General features: G+C 37.3%; 1 protein-coding gene across 4 annotated transcripts in view; it reads right to left on the bottom strand.

Moving 5' to 3' along the window:
• Positions 1 to 20,401, bottom strand: part of ROBO1 (roundabout guidance receptor 1) — a 707,723-nt gene that overhangs the window by 417,041 nt on the left and 270,281 nt on the right. Inside the window, exon 1 of one of the 4 annotated variants that reach the window (XM_046904536.1) lies at positions 16,666 to 16,783. The exons of the other annotated variants lie outside the window; for them this stretch is intronic. Within the exon in view, the coding sequence (XP_046760492.1) occupies positions 16,666 to 16,768 (103 nt within the window). The 5' untranslated portion in view covers positions 16,769 to 16,783. Of the gene's footprint in view, positions 1 to 16,665; positions 16,784 to 20,401 lie in introns of those variants that run through there. 4 annotated transcript variants of the gene reach the window in all.

Genomic DNA, 20,401 nt, shown 5'->3' with positions numbered 1-20,401 from the left:
TTGTTTAACAGCAATATTTAGTAACTTAAAATTATGTGTGTCAACCAACTTCTTCAGGGAAAGCACACATAGAAATTAATAAAATATATGCGTGAAGTGCAGTACGGTAGAGTGTAAGCAGCAAACAATATTACCACATTTACAACAGAGTGTTTATATTACAGTTCCATCTGAACTATCTCAAACCTATGAACTTCTCCAAAACAAACCTTACAACTCAACTGGACCTGGTCTTTGCATTACCCTACTGACATTGTAGTAGGATGGGACTGTCTATTTCAAGGAAGGGCTAAAGCCTACAAGGGGTCAGCTGGTCAACTGTAGAGTTTTCCATTGTTGGAGCATTTTCTGAAGTTTCAAGATTCAGAATCAGAAGGAATTTATTTCTACCTTTTAAAACAGAGGAAAAAAATCAGACCAGTGCTTATCATTATCCCATTCTGATAGAGATTTATACAGAAAATGCCATGTCCAAAAGGAAACCTGTATTGGAACATTAGACTCCCATACGTACAGGAACACAGGGAGTTAAAAGCATGAAACTTATTCAAAAACAAATTTCACTGCACATCAAAAATGTACAAAGTAATTGAAAAGTCTTTAATCCCAGCTTGCAGTTATTTCTCTACTCTGTGAAGTATGAATTATTATAGCAAATGGCACTAATTTTAACCATGAATCATATTTTGCTCTCATGTTCAGGAAGCCACAAAGATTTCATTTTCCTCCTACACCGGTATGTAGTACTACTCAATATAGATTCAGATTTCCAGATATCAGTGTATCTATTATACTTGCTAACAGGATTAGCTAGCATTAGACTGGCATCCACGGGAAGCGTGATACTTGGTTAGACCTGAGGGATTCTCTCGGGAGGCAAAAGGTCTAAGTTGAGGCATGCACGATTTCAAAGCAATTCTTGGTGCAATTAACTGCTTGACCTGCAAGATGAGCAAGCATATTATTTAATTAATTGTCCTGCTTTTTTAAGCCATACTGTTCATTTTTCTCATAAGTATGTGATAATGTACTGCCACCAGTTTTTATGGAGATAATCAAGGAAATTATACATTAAGTTGCTTGGTGATGAATCAGGACTGTATTTCATGATGCCCTCAATCTCTTCCATTAGCTCTGCTAATGTGATATCCATACGAATGTATGTGTATGTGAACTAAAAACTTAATATTGCTGCAAAGATGGAAAAAATAGTATTTCTATTTCTTATAGAGGTTCTATATTGCTTTGTCTCCCTGATAACATGGGTAGAAAAAATGAAAAATAAAGAGATTTAAAAATTATTTATACAGCAAGATATGGAAAACCTAATAATAATGTAGAGTAAAAATAGTTCCTTTTACTTTTGGATAACATCAAATACAGTCTATGATAACACCTGTGCAAATTTGGCCTTCAAGCTGGAACAAAAATCAATTCTCTTTCTCCCCATGCCATTAGATACTGGGATATTTTTCTGTAGTTACATACAGAAATGTCTAACAGTCCTCTGAAGTTGTTATCTGCTTTAAAGTAAAATATGTCTTTTCCAGGTTGGTGGATAGAAGATGCATTTGCGTATCTATTCACTAATGTACAGTATACACATGGAAGCACATATGCTTTAACAATTGTAAATAGTAGCTTTTAAAAAATAATGGTCATGGAACAAAAGAAAAACTTGTCTTCTCCATGCTTTGATGCATCAAATGCTTATAGAAGATGATAGTGTCTTGTCTGTAGCTGTTCCTTCATGCAGTGTGTTCACAAAAAAACTTTCATTTCAACAGCCAAGCTCATGTATGTTATATCAGTGTATTTGTGAATTCGTGAGACCTTAAGGAGAATGATCCTAAAAATTCTGATGTTTTATTAAGATCTAAGATTCTTTGCTAATATTAATAAGAAGAAGCTAAAGTTTTTAATAAACAAATTGTAACTAGAGGGTCTCTATGTTAATGTTATGTCAAAAGTTCTAGGCATCTCTGTATTATATACATTATACGTATTAACTAATCATGAGGTTTCACATTATTTTATGTAGTTTTATTTTTTTCTTTTTTTATCTGATTCATCCACCTCATTTAACAAAGGCCATGGAATCAGAAGTGGCTGCTTTTTCATCTGCAGCTTTTAATCATTCCTGGACTATACTGTTGTACTGCTGTTCTTCAAAAAACTTATAAAATTATTAGTACATGCCACCACCTATTTCAAGACCACTATAAATAAAACATAACTGAAGTAGTATTTAAACAATTAGGAAAACTAATGTCTTTACATGGCCAAGGTAAGCATACAAAATTTATGGCTGCTTGATGTTCCCTTCCCTAATTATCCCAAGAGAGAAAGCAAAGACCCAGCTGCACTTTGTTTGATTTAGTCACTTAGAACAGGCTATAGCTTCTCTCTCTCTCTTTTTTTTTCCCCTCCATTCCCCCCCTCCCTCCCCCCCCCCTTAAAATAGCCACACCTTTGCATAATTTGGATGGTAACTGATGAAATAGATGTCTCCCTTTCTTTGCAAAAATGTGTACATTTATAGAACAGTATAAGTAACAGAATATTCATATGAAGGATCTAGTAATATTTTTTTCTAAATTTTTGTCTAAATGTTTTCTCTTTAATCAATAATCTTCAATGTGTTGCAAGTACTCTTGCTTTTAACAGTGTAACACATTTTCAGAATGACTTAAGAATTAACTAAGTAATATATTTGAGACTAGGGCAAGTAACATTAATTTAAACAGAAATATAGTAGAAATTGGGCAGGGAGTTATAGCTAGAGGGATGAATGGGAGTGTTTTAGCCTTCAGAGATGAAGGAAGGCAGTCTTTGCATCTGTTTTGGTCTCAGAACTATTCTTCCTGACAGCAAGAGATTTGCTATTAAAAGCATTTTACACTTCTCAATACTTTTCATTTACAGAGTGTTAAAGACTTTCTATGACCTTATCAAGTCTCCACTTGCTCACACTCACCTCTGCTCTGAAAAGTACCAACAAGAGTTCTCTCTTTAATTCCCTAATATAATTAAGTTAAGCTTGAAGCAACTCTTCTGTTCTGTGATTAGCTTGAAGTTTGCTGTTTCTGACCTTGGTGCCTGAGAGCCAAGGAATCTGTACTTTCCAACTGTGTCACCTAGTCTAATAAAGAATGTAAGAATCCCCAATAAGCTTTGTCCCTTGAGCCAAAACTCTCACCCAATTCCAAGTGATTTATAAGTATATGTAATTTTTGAAAGTGGAGCCCTTCATATGCTCTGATGCTTTGAAAGTAATTTAATTATCCAGAAAAACAACCCTTCCATAGTGAAATTTTCATGGAAACTTGACACGGAAATTGAGACTTGAGAGAACTAGATCAAGAATGTGTAAATAACACAGGGGAAACAACAACAACAACAACCACCCAGAAGGTTCCTGTATAGGTGCCTTTACCATACTGATAAAGCAGATTTTTCTGTAATTATGTTTGAAGGACATAGAAGAAGTGGTATCTCCAACCACAAAGCACCCTCCATTTGCTTGGTAAGTCCAAATGTTTTTCTTTTCCGTCTCACTTTGATCATGTATGCTTGACCACAGAACCTACTGATGTTGGAGAAGATTAGAAATCATCAGACTACCACTCCCTTTCCCTTTGGCAAGCAAGTCTGATGGAGCTGAGGCAGCCAGCTGCAAGTCAGAAGAGCAGCCCTTCTCTTCTCTGCTCTTTTGTGTCTTGTGGTCACAAATATCTATTAGTAGTGCAGACGTAATGACTATGTAAAGCTCATTCATACCTATCTGTTAAATATTGGAAAGTCAGCCCATTGATCTGTACAGTTCACTGATCAGCTCTTCTAGCAATGCAAAGTCACACAGAGAAGGACAAGTTGGAACTCTGACAAATGAGCCATAAATTCTGCTAAATTGTAAACGAGAGTATAATAACATTGCCTAATGCCTACCTATCCAAGTAACTTCTTTTCCTAGAATCCTCAGAGAATACAGTTGGCTTTCTTGGCTGCAAGCTCACTCTGCTCATTCATGTCCAGCCTCCCATCCACCAGTACTCTCAGATCTCTTTTGGCAGGGCTGCGCTCAATCCTTTCATCCCCCAGCTTGTATTGGTAGTGGGGGTTGCCTCAATCCAGGTACAGTACCTTGCACTTGGATTTGTTGAACATCATGAGGTTCATGTGGGCGCACTGCTCAAGCCCCTTTAGGTCCCTCTGGATGCCATCCTGCCTCTCTGGTGTGTCAACCGCATCCCACAGCTTGGTGTCATCAGAAAAATTACTGAGGGCACACTCGACCCCACTGTCAATGTCACTGATGCAAATACTAAAGAGTATTGGTCCTAGCACTGATCTCTGTGGGATGCCACTGGTCACTGATCTCTAAGCAGACCGTGAGCCATTGAGAAACACTCTCTGGACTCGATTCTGCAGCCATTTCTTCATCCACTGTACAGTCCACCCATCAAATCCATCTTTTCAATTTGGAGAGAAGGATGTTGTGGGGTACCATGTCAAAGGCCTTACTGAAATCCAGATTGATGACACCAGTGGCTCTTCCCCTGTCTGCTGATGCAGTGACACTATCTTAAAAGGCCACTAGGTTGGTCAAGTAGGATTTGCCCTTGGTGAAACCATGCAGGTTCTCCTGTATCAGTTCCCTGCCTTCCATGTGCCTTAGCATAGATCCAGAAGAATCTGCTCCATGATCTTTCCTGGCACAGAGGTTCCTTACCTATCTTTGAAAATTCTTCCCTGTCTTAGGAAATGCTGCTAGCAGGTACAAATGCCAACACCACTGATATTCTGTTCACTACTGTGTTTGCACATTTGTTTCATACATGTCCAAATAAGATCACAAATTACATTTATGATTTGGAAAGTCTGCGTACATATGAAATACCTCACAACTATTCCTATAGTTTTTTTTTTTTTTTTACTTTCTCTAAGGCAGATGACCAGATGCAAAGTTTTCACCAAGTTTACCACTGTTCCATCCCAACCACATAAAAACATAAGCCAAGAAGGGCCACAGGGAAGGATAGCATGTCTCAAAGCAAAAACTTAATTGTTTCATACAAAAGCCAGAAAATGAAGGGAAATAATTTGTCAAATGCATGCTAGTTGTCATGTTATATGAGGGCTGCTCTGAAAGTAATGCCTTCTATCTCATGTTAGCTCATGATGTCAAAGGCAGATGTTCATTGTATGGCAGTAGAGGTTGAACCTTCCCGCCCATTTCTCATTACATTTTGTTGCCATGTGACAGACAGCAGCAGAGGTGCACTCTGACAGAGTGATATCTGACATGGCATTGTGGATGATGCAAAACTGTGTCACTGAATTCCTTTACATGGAAAAAAAAATCCCCACTGACACTCACTGACACTTGCTGAACGTTTATGGAGACCAACCAGTGGATGTGAGCACAGTGAGGTGGTGGGTGGAGTGTTTCAGCAGTGGTGACAATGACAGTAGGTCACCTCCACAGGTACAGATTATTATGAGTGTGGCATGCAGGCTCTTGTTCATTGCTGGCAAAAATGCATAATTAATGGTGATGACTATGTTGAAAAATAGTGTTTTTTAGCTGAGAGTTTTTTCTAATTTGTACAAATAGTATTATGGTGCTCTTTATATCTGTTGTGGTTTCCATGAAAATAAATTGGAGGCATTATTTTTGTGGTGACCTATGTATATATTGGTATCATTGCATTTTTGTTTCCCTAACCATTAACAGTACACAGTAGGGAGGGACGAGGATAGAAGGGTATGGGCTCATATTTATAATTTTTAATACCACAGTTACAGAAGCTACATGATGTTTTTCAACCGCCTACTGTTGACAACTAATAACTAGTAGTTAACTAATAGTTAGAAACTATTGTTGACATTCTACAGCTACTTCTATTACTTCACAATAGCACATTACAAATGATGATAAATTAAGCTGTGGTGAAGATATTAAAATAAATTTATGAACACTATCAAGTCTTTTTTAATGTTACCTTAGGTTGAACAGTAATAATGAAAAACTGTTTTATTTACATGAGGACCATGAAGAAAGTATGAATACGTTTGCCAGAGACATCTGAATCAGAAGATTATAGCAGAGGATTTTTCTAAGATCAACCAACCTATCCATTAGTAGATATCCATTAATGAAATGGTCTCCTCGCCATTGTCTGTACTAAAGCAGAATTTATTTGTGAAAAAGCAGGCACCTCATTTCCCAGCATTCCTAGTTGTAGTTCTTTGCAAACACTAACACTAGGATTAAAACAAAATGAAATGAAACCCAAAGGGATTTCAACTGTAAACAAATAGGTTTGTTTAGCTACACACTTAGTTCACAGGGGAGAAGATGACTGTAAGAACACCAAGACTAGCAAATAAAAGGGGCAAAATGATGTCATCAAAAAAAGCTCAGGAAGGAAGAATGAAAAGCCTAGCGGTCTCCATTTGTAGATTACGTTTTCTTGAGAAGCCTCAGCCTACCTCTGCTCTTCAGTAATTCTGCTGCTTCTCTTCAGTCATAAACAGATTCAACTAAAAGCTAATCTCACATCCTTGAAAACAAAACAGAAACACAGAATGTCGTTTTTAGCTAGATCAGATCCTATACCTGGCTGAAGATGCATTCACATAGTAATAAGCCTGGTACTAGGTAAATGACAAGAACCAAGTTTGCCAGCCAAAGTGTAGCGAAAGAAGATCTCTGCAGCAGTCCATTCTTCCTATGAAACTGCATGCCTACAAATGCCAGGTACAATTTAGAAAAGGTACAAAGGGACACAGAACTTGTGAATCTGTGTGTAGTTCCCAGGCAGAACTGCTCCATTTTGTTACCTGAATACCTGGGGAGAGATAAGCTCCTAACGAGAACCAGTAGCATGAACAGAGTGCATTTTAAGTATTAGGAAGTGCAGAAAAAGTCTCCAACCTTGGAGAGGATTAAACTCCAACTGGACATGGCCTGAGCAACCTGCCATAGCTGACCCTGCTCTGAGCAGGCAGGTGGACCAGGTGAGAGATGTCAAATGGTGTCTGCCAGCTTTCACCAGTCTGTGGCTGTCAGTGAAGTTCAGGACACAAAGAGACCTGGAGAAGGTAGTATAGTGGTGGGGGATCTGCATCCCACAGTCACAGCAGTTTGCTTTCTCCTGTCACTTACACCTTTGAAAATACCTTCTGCCTCGCATAAGACACACACTTTTGAAAACATTCTCTGCAGTTTATATGCCGCGTTTTCTCACACATAAATGTATCACTGTATTTTAAGTGGTAACATTTTGTTTTGAATGGCGATACTGCACATAGAGAATTAAAAAAGAAATCTATGTCCTAGCAGTCATGAAACAAGCCAACAAACAAAAGAAACAACAGCGTATTGTCATGAAGACTTACAACTTTCTAGCTATACATTCTTCCTCAGAAAGGTGCAGTGATTCACTGCACTGTTTTCATGAAACTTTTTGGTAAGCATTCTGATTTCAAAATATGTTATTTTATATTACATACTTTTACTCACAGTCCTTTAAACTACTACTTTTTTTTTTTTTTTTTTTTTTGAATTACAGAGCTATCAGTCACTGTTTAGAAGTCCTCAATAAAGCAAATCGACTACCCTGAAAGAAAGTCATCAATCATATTGACTTGTACTAAGAAAGACCAATACCATTTTGCATGCAAAATTACTGGGATTTTGCAAGTGATTTTCTCAAGCAGAATCCCTCCCATGCTTTGCATGTGTTGAGTTACCAACTATTCCTACCATGGAAGTAGCTCAGGAAATCACTTAATATTCTCAAAAGATATGAAAAACAGCAGCTGATGAAGATGTTTTTCTTTTAAAATCTTGGCTGCATCAATTGCTAGCTACCACACTCCTCTGAGGTTTAGTGCAGGGGTGCTCGGAGTGACCGACGTGTTCTAGCATCCCAGCAGCTGCTGCAGCTCTCAGATGTTGCGCTTATTGCAAGCTGTGGCCAAACAAGTACCAGTGTTTAAAACACAAGCAGTAGTATAACATACTTAAGCAAGAATGATACCTTCAAATCCACTTTAAAAAACACTCTTCTATGGCTGTATTTCTGAATTCTAGAAACGTCCACTTTAGAGATCACCTAATACTTTTCCTGGAAGTCTTAGCACAATTCCTTAAGAACAGTATTAAAATTGTAGACACAGCTGTATCCATTTTAGTCTGACAAGCCTTTGTTCTTAGTTTCAACCCTCTACTTTTTTCACTTTATAACTTGGGGCAACATTCTCATATTGATGAGTTCAACGTTTCTTATGTAACTCACTGTGCAGGAGAAGATAATTATCCCCTGACTATGGAAGTCTGACACCTTTCTCCCCCCACTCTTTTTTTTTAATTAAATGAGTGGGTAGATGAAAGCATGCTTTTTGAATTTTATATTGTATATAAAATAATCGCACTTCTTTCCCATTTGATCTATATAATCTTCATCTAGCATCAGTCACCTAAGCCTAAAAAACAACATGGACAGATCACATGAAAGCATTCTATATGGGCAGATGTGGAGATTAACTACTACAAGAAGGATACATTTTCACTGGCCTTCCAGACAGATCATAATATCTTTTCAGACAATTTTTTAATCCTGTAAGTAACAGACTGATGACCTAAAACATTCTCAAATTGTAATATTATGTACGACAGCTACACACATTGGAGGAGTTAAAATCCAAAAGCAAATGAAAACAAGTGGAGATTTTCGGTAGTTTTGGCTTTTGTTTGTTTTAAAAGCAGCCTGTCAGCACTTCATGGTACATTAGAAGAGTCATCTTGTGTTCTCCTTCAAATAGTATTCCTCCTGGGAGACTTTTCTCAAGAATATGAAGGGCCAGACTGTGGGTCACACTCTATCCACTTTGCATGTCTGTGTTGGCATAAAAAGACTACAAAATTCAGAGCGATGGCAGGCAAGACAGCTCAACTGACCTAAAAGGCTAATGAAAGAGGCAGTCCATGACTTGCTGTTTCCCAGTACTGTTGCTCCCAGATACCTGCACCTATCTGGCACTGATTGCAGTATTAACATAACTTAAAAGTGAGCTGATGTGGCTCACTAAGAAGCAAAAATCTGCCCTCCTCAGCTTTCTCCCTTTACTACTTTTCTGTGCTGTTTTGGTTTACCTTGGGATCAACTTAGCATGAGGACAGCATAAAGAACAGAGGGAGGGGAGTAGTTTATATTTGCACCTGATTACAAGAGCTGACAACAAGCAAATAGAATATGCCAGTAACAGGAACCTGCATACCGCTCAGCTATCAAGAGCATACTACTGGGTGCTGCTGGAGCATTGCTGTTCTTTTTAGTACATTCAGAGTTACAGAGAGAGGGAGTTACTTTTTAGTACATTCAGAAGGGGGAAAAGAAAAATAGCATTCAACATTTTGACATAAAATCTGAAAGCAGATCTTGACACCTAGTGATTGAGGGATGATAGGATAGGGGTGCCCCATCTTGCATCCTGCTAGGTCAGCGTGTCTGAACTCAAAGGTGTGAGTTCTGCACCCAAGCACAATGAGAGACACGGATTGTATCACTAAAAGATGTGTTCACTAACCAGTACCAGGAGTTGACTGGGGGCAGAGAGGGGGAAATAAAGAATCAGAATTCTCAGTGGTGAAGGAGGAGCAAAGCAGGATAAGTGTTTGAGAAAGTTATGGCAGTCTTTGAAAGACCAAACAGAAATGGCGGCCTTCTTCAAAAATCCAATTAGGTAAAAAACCTGAATACATTCAGGAGGTCTTAGATTCATGCATCATATCATTACAAATGGAATAAGAAGAGAGTCTCCTGAGAAGTAACTCACTGCTTTTTCAAGTAATTTGAACATTTTTCCTCTACGAAGTTGCATGTCTTGTAAAGATTACTGTGGCACTGGCTCTCCTGGGGAGCAGAGTGGGAACAGCTGTACGCACAGATAATATCAAAGTATTGATTTGTTGGTCTAAACAAACCCACTGTCTTGAAACTGCTTTTGTGCAGCACTCAAACCTCAGCTCTGCTAGCAGCAGAAATGCTGACTGAAGCAGCACCACACATCCCTGGTGGGGCCAGGACAGCAATGCCTCACATCACACAGGGAACTGTATTCAAGAATGGGCTCAGGTTATATTTAATCTGGTTGGGGTTTTTGTACATGTCTTTTTATCTTTCTTTGTATCGATCTTCTCCCTAACTTCCCTCAAGCAGCACAACATACTGTCTCTACATGATCAAACTAAAACAGATTTTGATGCGAATAAAAAGCTGCTGCGTCAGTCCTTCTCCCAGCCCCTAACTTTTGTAAAGGAAAATGCAACAGTTGCATGTCATTACTTCATTACTAACTACTTACGCCCTACTGAGAGCTCAGATATGTAAACAGAACTTAAAGGATTTAATTGTATCCCTTTTAAATTATTGCAAGTGTGTTTTATCCATATTACTAACTGCATAAGATTGACACATTTTCAGCAACAGTGGAGTCTCCTTGAAAATACTGACACCTTCAGTGAAGTACTGGAAATTAAATAAATACACTGTACTACAACAAAGACTTTGTCTGCTGTAACCCGTAAATGCCTGAAATAGGCTGAGCAGAAAATCAGAATAACAGGAACTATTGCTTCCAGATAGGTAAAAATGAAAAGCTGACCAGAAAATAGAATAAAGTCCAAAAGATGAAATCACAGAGAAAATGAATGGAGAAAGGCACTAAAGGCGTTTAAAAATGCATATCACTTCTGAATGATATAGTAAATAAAGTTGAGCACAATATTAAATGCAAACACTCAGATTTGCATTAAAGGGTAAAAAAAATAAACGGAATGGTAAAGACATACTTACCGTAAGATACAAGGTTAATTATCAAGAAATCTCAGTGTGGTGAAACTGAATCACAGAAATTCAAATCTGCTCTGAGCCCTAAGAACCTGAGGAGGTAAATATTGATCAGTTTGCAAGCATACAGTGAGGTCTTTCTCACTTCTTCGCTGGAAAACATTGACTGGTTTTAAATGTTTCTATTTTCCTTGACACGGTTCATCTGCTTTCTATCAGATTTTTAGAATGTTTATTTCCAGAATTAGCAAAGTGTATGGTGATTAGGTACCTTTTATGAAAATAAAACACCATTGCAAGACTCAGATCCTCCCGATTAAATTATCATTCATATTATTTATGTGCATAAAATTAAGAAAATCCTGCAGTAGTCTTTAGGGCAGTACATGTGAACTCTCAGTGCATTCAGCTTTACTGCTGCCATTGGATGTTGAGCAACCCACTTTGCTAGGTCAGTCTTGTTCTGACTCCAGTATTCGTTGTTGCCATTATCTGACACTCAGACTGAAGGGAAACTCCTGCTACATAAACTGTGCTATTTCAGATCAACAGCAGAAATTCAGGCATCCCAGAGGAGCCACTCCCACAGCAGGCAGAGGAGCTCAGTCTAAGGGGGGGTCACAAATGCTAGACTGCTTGAATAAAGGAGGGAACTTCTATATCTCTTGTATAAAAGAAAAATGTACTCAGTTACTGACTGAAGTTTTTCTTTTTGAGGATCACTCCCCCAAGCTTGCTTTTGCAATAGCAAGAAATTTGAGCCTGATGAAGGGCAGAGTTGGCTACAGTCAAATGGAATCCACATGCTTATACAACATGAAAAGGCAGAATAATAGAAAGAAGTTACTACATGTCATGACTGTGGAGTTTCCAGCTCAACTTCCTTCCATTTTCCTTACTGTCTGTCTCATTCTCATTCACATCACAACTCTCTAACAAATAAATAAAACCAGCTGGGCTTCTTTCTGTAGCATTATATCCAGGAAAGTGTAGCTAAGCCTAGTGTTTGAGTTACACAAATTTAGATCAGCTCAGGATGAGGTCCATAAAACTTCAGAAGTAACTCACCAGTATCATAAAAGCTCAAAACCACTGGCCAAGCCAAAAGGTCTAAAAACACTAGGAAGCAGTTGAGCTGGCAAAATTACAAGCAATTGAAAACAGACCTAGTAACAGAAAGTGTTAAGAAACTTTAGCTATAGGCATTGCTGCCAACTCTAGCTATAAATCTGGCAAGGAAAATGGGAGGGAAACCTTCAACAGTCTGTTCAGAGCTTTTTAGAATAAGAGCATGTCTGTTTATATACTTTTGTACAGTGCTAGAAAAATGTGGTAGTTAAAATGGAAATACTACACACTGATGTACACTAAAGAGCAAACTAAAAAGTGATTTCCAATATTTACAGGGAAAAAAAAAACACAAAAAACACAATAACAAAAAGCAACCACCAAATTCACAGAACTAAAGATTTACTTTTAGCTTTTCAGTGTCCTGTAAAGTTTTGTTACAGTATACAAATTTAAAACAAATTGCATCTCCCAACCAGTTCTGTTGAAAATGGCAGCAGAATGCTCATCTTGCTCTAGAAGTATTAGCTGAGTTCTCAATTAATTTCATTTCACTCATCAAAAGCTTTATTCCATAGTAGGAGAATAACTTGCAGAGAACACTAGGACACTTTTCGAGTATCACAGGCCTAAGATGTTAGTAGATGAGTGAGGTACCTCTTTATTTTTGAAGGGGGGAGGGACTAACCTTCCTCAGATTTGTTCCAGAAGTTCCTTCTTTCCTTCTAAAACACCAAACAAAATAATATCACTTATGTCTTTCAGAGTGTTCTTTATCTGGGATATATTCACTCATTGCAGAAAGGCTATCATTTGCTGCCACCTTGCAGATTAGGAACAAAAGTCCTCTCTACTCTGGACCCACAGCAACTTAATAGATAGATTGAATAGATAGACTAAAATAATCTGAGCAAGAGAGGCATAAACACCTTCTCCTCTTCACTGTGCTGCTCCTCAAACCCATGGCATTTCACATCCCAGACCCCGTCACCATGTTCTCTTCTCACCCCCCAGCCAGCTCAACTGACAGACCTTTTACTTGCAACGTTTCTTGCACACAATTTAAAGGATGCAATGCTTCTTGCTCTGAAAACTACCTGAAATATAAAACAGTTGAGCAGCTCTTGTTTGTGGAGCCAGGAAAATAAATAAAACAATGGTTCAGTGCTTCTTAGATGTGTTTGAGTTTCTGTTGGATATATTTCAGTATGACTTCAAGAATGCATCGACCTATAGACAGTAGTTTTGTGTTTGCTCAACAAACACAACCCCCAAAATTCTGTTACAATATGTGTATCGCTATAGAAGAAACTTTCACTTTGTTTGATTTTGTTTTCTTAAGCACTGAAGAAACTGGAATATAGGAATTTTAGAAAAATTTGGGTCTGAAAAAAAAGTTGAAGGTTGGTGACATGTCTTACAGCTGTTTTTCTGGACAACAAAATACCTAGCTTTTACGGGCCTTAAAATAAACAAGACATACAACTACTTAGTTTTTAAGAATAAAGAATGTCAATTCAACCACTAGATAAGTCCTAATATAAAGCTCAACTTTTTCTATAAAAATCTGTGTGAATTAGAAAGGAAAATATAAATTGAGACCCACCAATACAGAGATGAAGAAGCAATATTATTTTTATGTTGATATTATATTATTATTATGCAAATATTATGCTTATTCTTGCACAAACATTCAAGAGTCACTATGGAACAAAACTTTCCATGCTTTGATTTGTTTCAAAAAGCTCTGATGATGACCTTGTGAAGTCCGGTCCTTGGTAATGAGAAAAGACTGTAAAAGAGCTTTTTTTCTTCTCTTCTCTTTTCTTTTTTTCTTTTTCTTTTTTTCTTTTCTTTTTTTTTCTTTTCTGCTAGTGATAAAAATTCAATGGTTGGGGTGAGGCAAGCAATAAGGAAATAACTAACTGCATTGTTTTCTTCAGTTCTGAGCTTTGAAATCTCTCAAGTCGTAAGGCGAGGAGAACCACTGGACCAGCACATATTTACACCAGATCAAGGTCAGAGTGCTCAGTGTTTTCCAAGACTGAAAGGAATTCAGATACTAAATAACACTCTGTTTTCCTTCTTAAATTATAATCTTCAGGAAGTCCTGAAATCTATAGCCACAATCGTGGGAGTACACAAGGCAAGCTAATATTCAACAAGAACAAATACCTAATAGCTTGGACATTTACCTCTTATTAAAGTGGCAGTTGATTCTTTACTACCCAGTGGTGACTTACACAGTCCTTACATAACCATGCTCTGGACTCAAAAACACCCAAGCTGGCTCCACTTCTTTCTTATTTAGTCCCTATCCAGCTATGCCACAGCCAGCACTGATCCAGTTCAAGAGTCATCTTGGTCCCTGACAGGCACAACCCACTTGGCCAAATTCAGCAGGGAAGGCTGGCTCAGAACAGGAGGGAAAGGCAAAAGGCTGAAAGTATGGTCCTGTCCTGCATCAGAGCAGAGCCAGGAAGGCATCCTGCCACGGTGAATACACCTCACATAGCGAGGAGTGTTGTGCAGAAGTACCCAAGTGGCTCTGCAAGAGAGCTCACAACTAGCTAATTAACTTTCCCAGTCAGACCTGAAATCTCTCACTCTGGGGGTGAGTGGGCACCTGCACAGCACTAAAGAGCACATGCCACAGGATTCTGTTTTCCTGAAGGCTGGAAAAAAACACTCAGATTACCCTGAAGGAGAGCACTTTCTACCAAAGAAATCCTAGGAATATTTTCTAAATTTCAGAAACAGATTGACAGTAATGTGGCTGGCAAATAGAAAGAAATGGTCTGAAAAGTTTACTTATATTTTTCAGTATTTCTTTTACCAACCATCTGCTTATTTGTCTCCAGAATGCATTATCAAATGTGGTTTTGACTTAGTCAAATATCCTCCTGCTGTGCTAGGATGATTAATTAGGTTAATGGAATCAAATTATATTTATTATTTACAGAGTACATACGAATAGATTAGCAAAAGTTCAGGTCGAACCACGCTCAAAAGATGACTATTTTTGGCACTTGCCATGTTTGCAGAAGAAACAATATCTAAGGAAGTGCAGTTAATGAAAGAAGTCTGTTTAATCAGCATAAAATAAACAGCTAAAAGCAGGCTGCACAGGGAGAAGCAATAAAAGAACAAGTGACTCGCTATGGCATTGTTTTCTTTTCAAGCTCTGCTCACAACAGAAGCTTTTCAACAACTGTACTTAAATGTCTGAGTTTCAACACTGAATTCCATAAGGAAAGAAAGAAAAAGCTCTCAGTCCTTTGTGCTATGGATGCTCACAAGGCACCCCGGATCTTCTCTAAGCTGCTGACTCAAGTAAAAGGTGAAAGTGCAGAAACAGTAAACAAAAAACAATTTGTACAACAGATTCAAGTAAAAACAGTAATGGGGGCATAAAGACCGTATTTTAACTTGAAAGCTATGTTCACTAAATAAATAAGCTTATCTTAACAACACATACGTAGACTTATGTGGGACTTACGTAGACATGTTGAACTTGGGAACACATTGCCCTGCTGGAAATCTGTAAATGATCAGACCTTTTTACATCAGTGGGACTTACGAAATAAGACCATGGATTTTCTTCCAATGGTAAACATTTATGATGTTATTTTGATCTTAGGGTGTTAGTAGCGTCAGAAACAAATAATGCATATACTCTCTTTGGAATAACAAAAAATAAAAGAAATTAGGAATTAAAACAATAAAACAAAAAACAAAAACAAAACAAAGAAACAAAGAAAAAAATCTCTTTTGTTGGCATTTCATTCTTCAAGAACTTGAAAATCTGAAATTTTACTAATAAGTCACTAGAATCTCCAAGTGTCAGTTTTGAAAATAAATGCATTTTGCAAAGTGCTTTATGAAGTTGATGTGGCTTGAAAAACAACTCTTCCTAGGAAGTTACGTGAAGTCATTTTTCCATCCAAAAACAAAGAAATGCAAGCCACATAGAAATCACTTTATTCGGTTGCTGAATTTTTAAGGCTCCAGATAAAGAAGTCCTCAGCTGAATGGTAGAAGAAGTTGGTCTACCCAATGGAGTTATACCAGTACAGTATACATGAGTTTGTTCTCTTGGTGCTGTAAGTGAATAGCAATCTCTGTTGCATTTGGTTCTGTGCTCTGGAACAACAGTTTAATAATAGAAGGCATATCCTGCTACAGCATATGTTGCTTTTCAACTGTAGCTTTTAAGTAAAGTGAAACTGGCTTCACTGCCAAGATGTCAGTTGTGATAAGTATAATGTGCGGGTAAATCCTTTACTTCTGAAAGATTTACCTAAAACCATCCAAGAATTAAAATAAGTAAATGCAAAGATGAAACACAGAATTACAGGGGTTGGAAAGGACCTCTGGAGATCATCTAGCCCAGCCCCCTGCTAAAGCAGATTCCCAGCAGCAGGTTGCAAAGGAAAGTGCCCAGATAGGTTTTGAACAGCTCCAGAGAAGGAGACTCCACAACCTCTCTGAGCAGTCTATTCCAGTGCTCTGTCATCCCCAAAGGAAAGAAGTTCTTCCTCACATTCAGATGGAACTTCCCATGTTCCACTCAAGAGGGGACGAATAAAAGGACTCGTACAACATAGAAGCAAAAAACTAAAGAAAAAAAAAATCCTAAGCTTTTCAATTTATATATCTCACAATACAGGAACAAAAGAACGTTCAGAGTGCATAAAATGCAGCAAACTGAGAACACTTGAAAGAAGAACCTATTTACCATGCAAGGAGACCAAGGAAATCTCTGGCAAAAGGCTGCAGTTAGGAGACTCCCCAAAATTTTGTATTTTGTTTTCATAGTCGGTGAAGATGATCACACTCATTGCTAATGTTGTGTGATGATGTGGCTGATTCTTCTCCTAAGGTTCAGCTTGCAACAGCTAATACTTTTCATTATCCAGGCAAAGAATTTCTTGCTGAACATTGCTGCAGAAGGAAAGCTTTGCAGGTGTGTATAAAAGAGCATCAACATAATTTTACATCCTGGAATTTGAGATTTCTGGATTCTGTTATCAGTTTCTTTCCTTAAAGCCAAAACAAAAATCTTTTCTCCAAGTAATTCATAGCATTCAAATGAATCACAGATTACAGAGAGCATTTTATACTCTGAGGAATAACCAGAACAGTGTATCAAAGAAATCTTCTGTCTGCTTCCTTCTCATAAAAAATAAAAGCTGCATACTGAATACATCTAGAAAATATAACTCATAATTTTCACTCCATAACTTTTATTTTACAGAGAAGAATGAGATTAAGTGAATGACCTTCTGTTCATATGAATAAATATTCTAATTTAGAATTAGTCCAAAGAGTCTATAAGGCAGATAAAAGGTATATGTTCAACAGCCATGAATACAGCAGCATCAAAACACAGAAGGCATAAGAAAATCCTGATGTTGTGAGAAGTACTGCTTGAAAAGCACGCATATTCAGTGAGGCAGCTAGGGAGAGCCGCGCATAGATATCTTTTTTCCCTAGAACCTAAATACAGGAGAACTAAAACTTTTTATTGTAGTGTTTTGCATTTACTGAACAGTTGCAGCACACTGAGAACCCAGGACAATGGCTGTGATGTACAGAAATGCAATAGCCCAAATTGCTGTTGCTGTGATATATAAGACCTGAGAAGTGGTTCTGAATTCTATGCTGAACCTGAAATATCTACCTAAAATGTGAAAGAACATCATGTCACAGATAAACTATGATCAACACTCTCCTCTAAATCAGAACAGCGATGATATCCTAATGCATAAAGCTGTAACTGTGTAACTGTGCTGATGTGGTTCCACCACGTCCTTTCATTTTCATTAGGAGATTAGTTTCTAATCACTGTCTGGGATCACTGATTTAGAGGTATTTTCATGTGCTGAGCTACTAAGAAGGTTCACTGAAGGGAGATAGAGGAGGGAGGAAGGAAGAGGGATGAAATTATTTTGTTTAAAGGAAGACCTGCAGGAAAACATTTTGCCTTTGAAGAAAATTCTCATGGGAAAATGTGCTTCTACTTTAAAGTTTTGCTTTAAGAAATTAAGGATTTCACAAATCTGTACTGAATTTTACTTTTTTTTTTTTTTTTTTTTTTTTACAATGAAAGATCTGTTGTATGTATTGTATTTATTTACTTCTGACCGTGCTGTTTTTGTCTGCAGTTGAAATAGATGTATCTACATGAAAGTTCTGTCAAGCTGTTTTTATGAGCAAGAGACATTCTGAAGGGAAAAAATAAAAGATGAGATATTTTACTTTGCAGCAGCTGTCCACAGTGATTTCAAAAATGTACTAAAATAAAAATAGGAGAGAACGTTTTAATACTATCATATCAGAATATCAAAAAAGTGTACTATTACCACTACTGCCATGTAATAATACATAAAGAAATTTAAAAAAATAAAAAAATCTTAAACTAGTATTTCAAAAATCTAAGATTTTTCCAGTTTCATCTTTTTTATTATTTTAATCTATTTGTACCATCATTCCCTTTGAATGGGAAATATAAGATTTTCTTCTAATTCAAAGAAAAAGAAACAAAAAACATTCAGAATAGTGACAAACGTAGGTTTCTAACAGCTGCAAATGCATTGAGTGCTGTTAATTAATTTTTTAAGTTTATGTATATGAAGCTCTATATTAAGAGGCTTACCAAAATCCTATCTGACTGCAGTACTTTAGGAAAAAAAAAAAAAAAGCATTGACAGCAATGCACCTTCAATTTAGCAATTTATCAGTTAAGATCTCGTCGATAAGTCAGTAAATCATCAGTAAGTCTCAATAAGTAACTCAGCAGAAATGCATGCCAATATAGTAACTCCTCAGAAAAGTTTATATAAAACATGGCTTTGACTTCCAGCATTGATTTATTTTTCATGTGGTATTTACAATAAACAGAATATATCAGAGGAAGGGCCAAATCTACTCTTGCATGTAAATAGAGGGATTGCTCTTACAATAGGCCCATGTCCACTTTTGATGGGTGCTATACCCTTGAAAGAGTATCTTGTATCTGCTGCTGCAGCCACACGCTGTAGAGTTAGCTGGTGAGCCAGAAAAGGCCTCTTCCACACCAGCAGTTTGCATTACAAGCCGAAAGCTCACTGGAAAGCAATTGAGAAGCAGGCTGGCTTAAGGCTTACTATATCACTATATTGGCGACCGTGCCTGCGGTAGGGGGTTGAAACTAGATGATCTTTGAGGTCCTTTTCAACCCAGGCCATTCTATGATTCTGTGATCATACATCTAGATTGCCAGCTAACCTGAAGATCACTTGGACACTCAAGACAATTTACTTATCATAATTAAAAGATCAAGAATTAACAGTAGGCATAGACAGATATGTAAATGCTCCTTACAACTACCTCTACCTCAGCTAATTTCTAAGAAGCTTCATTCTCAATTTATCCAGCTAACCAGGTGTGAGGATCAGCAATCAAATACTAACAGCTGACATCCAAATTTAAGCCAAACCTTTATCTGAAGGACTTCTTCCAGAGGAGGATATCTCACTGAGATAGTGTAAATTTATGTTCAAACTCTTCCCAGGAAGCTTTTCAGACTCTAATCTTGCATTCACGGGTACTTTGCAATTCACAACTTAACCAGGTCAATTTTAACACTTTTTTGACATGACCCTGTCTTGGCCTAATTTGAGAAATATGGATACCCACAAGTAATGGCAATTTGAAACTATTAGATCTATACAGTGACTATGCATGAGTTATAAAAAGAGTTTGCAACCTGTTGTCAGATAGGTATAAACTCTTTTTTAATGAGAATTAGTATCTCATACAGCCATATGTTAGTATAACATTCTATATAGTCATGAACATAAATTGTTTAGGCTTCATTTTCATTTATTTTCAAAAATAAAAGAATTAGTCAATTTCACGTGATACTCTCACACACATATTTATAGCTCTCTCATAATGTACTGAAACGTTTTGTTTTAGAAAGGTACAATATTTGCTTTCCGTAGGAAATGCTCACAGTATGATTTCTGCACACTGTTAGCCTAATGCAATTTCTGAGAGTGTCAGGTTTCTCTGCATCAATCTTACTAAGTTTTTCAATTATAAAAGTTGTTAAAGAAAGAATCTGCACAAAGAACTGAGAGGTTAAAAATCTTGGACTGTAATTTACAGTGTAGTAGGCTACCCTGAATACATAAAAAGGGACTCATAACTTCATACCGTTTTGTGGAAAGAAAGTGCTTGGGGAATTTACTAGAGATAGAAGAGTATCTTTGCCTCGTAGCTATGCTTAATGAAAGTATTAATTTTTTCTCTTCTGAGGCTGTCAGCTTACCTTGCTGAGGTTCACAAATCTTCCCTTAAGAGACATTTGTATAGCATGCATTTCAGAAAATGAGCCAAAAGATGGATATGAAATGCCTGTCTTATCAGCAGAATATAAGAAGCTGAATAAAAGACTGAATTCAGCTGGTACATCATTGTTTTCTTTC

This window comes from Gallus gallus, chromosome 1, assembly GCF_016699485.2.
Source record: "Gallus gallus isolate bGalGal1 chromosome 1, bGalGal1.mat.broiler.GRCg7b, whole genome shotgun sequence".
NCBI lineage: Eukaryota > Metazoa > Chordata > Aves > Galliformes > Phasianidae > Gallus > Gallus gallus.
Note: the sequence above shows the minus strand (reverse complement) of the source record. Positions and strands in the feature narration are given on the sequence as shown.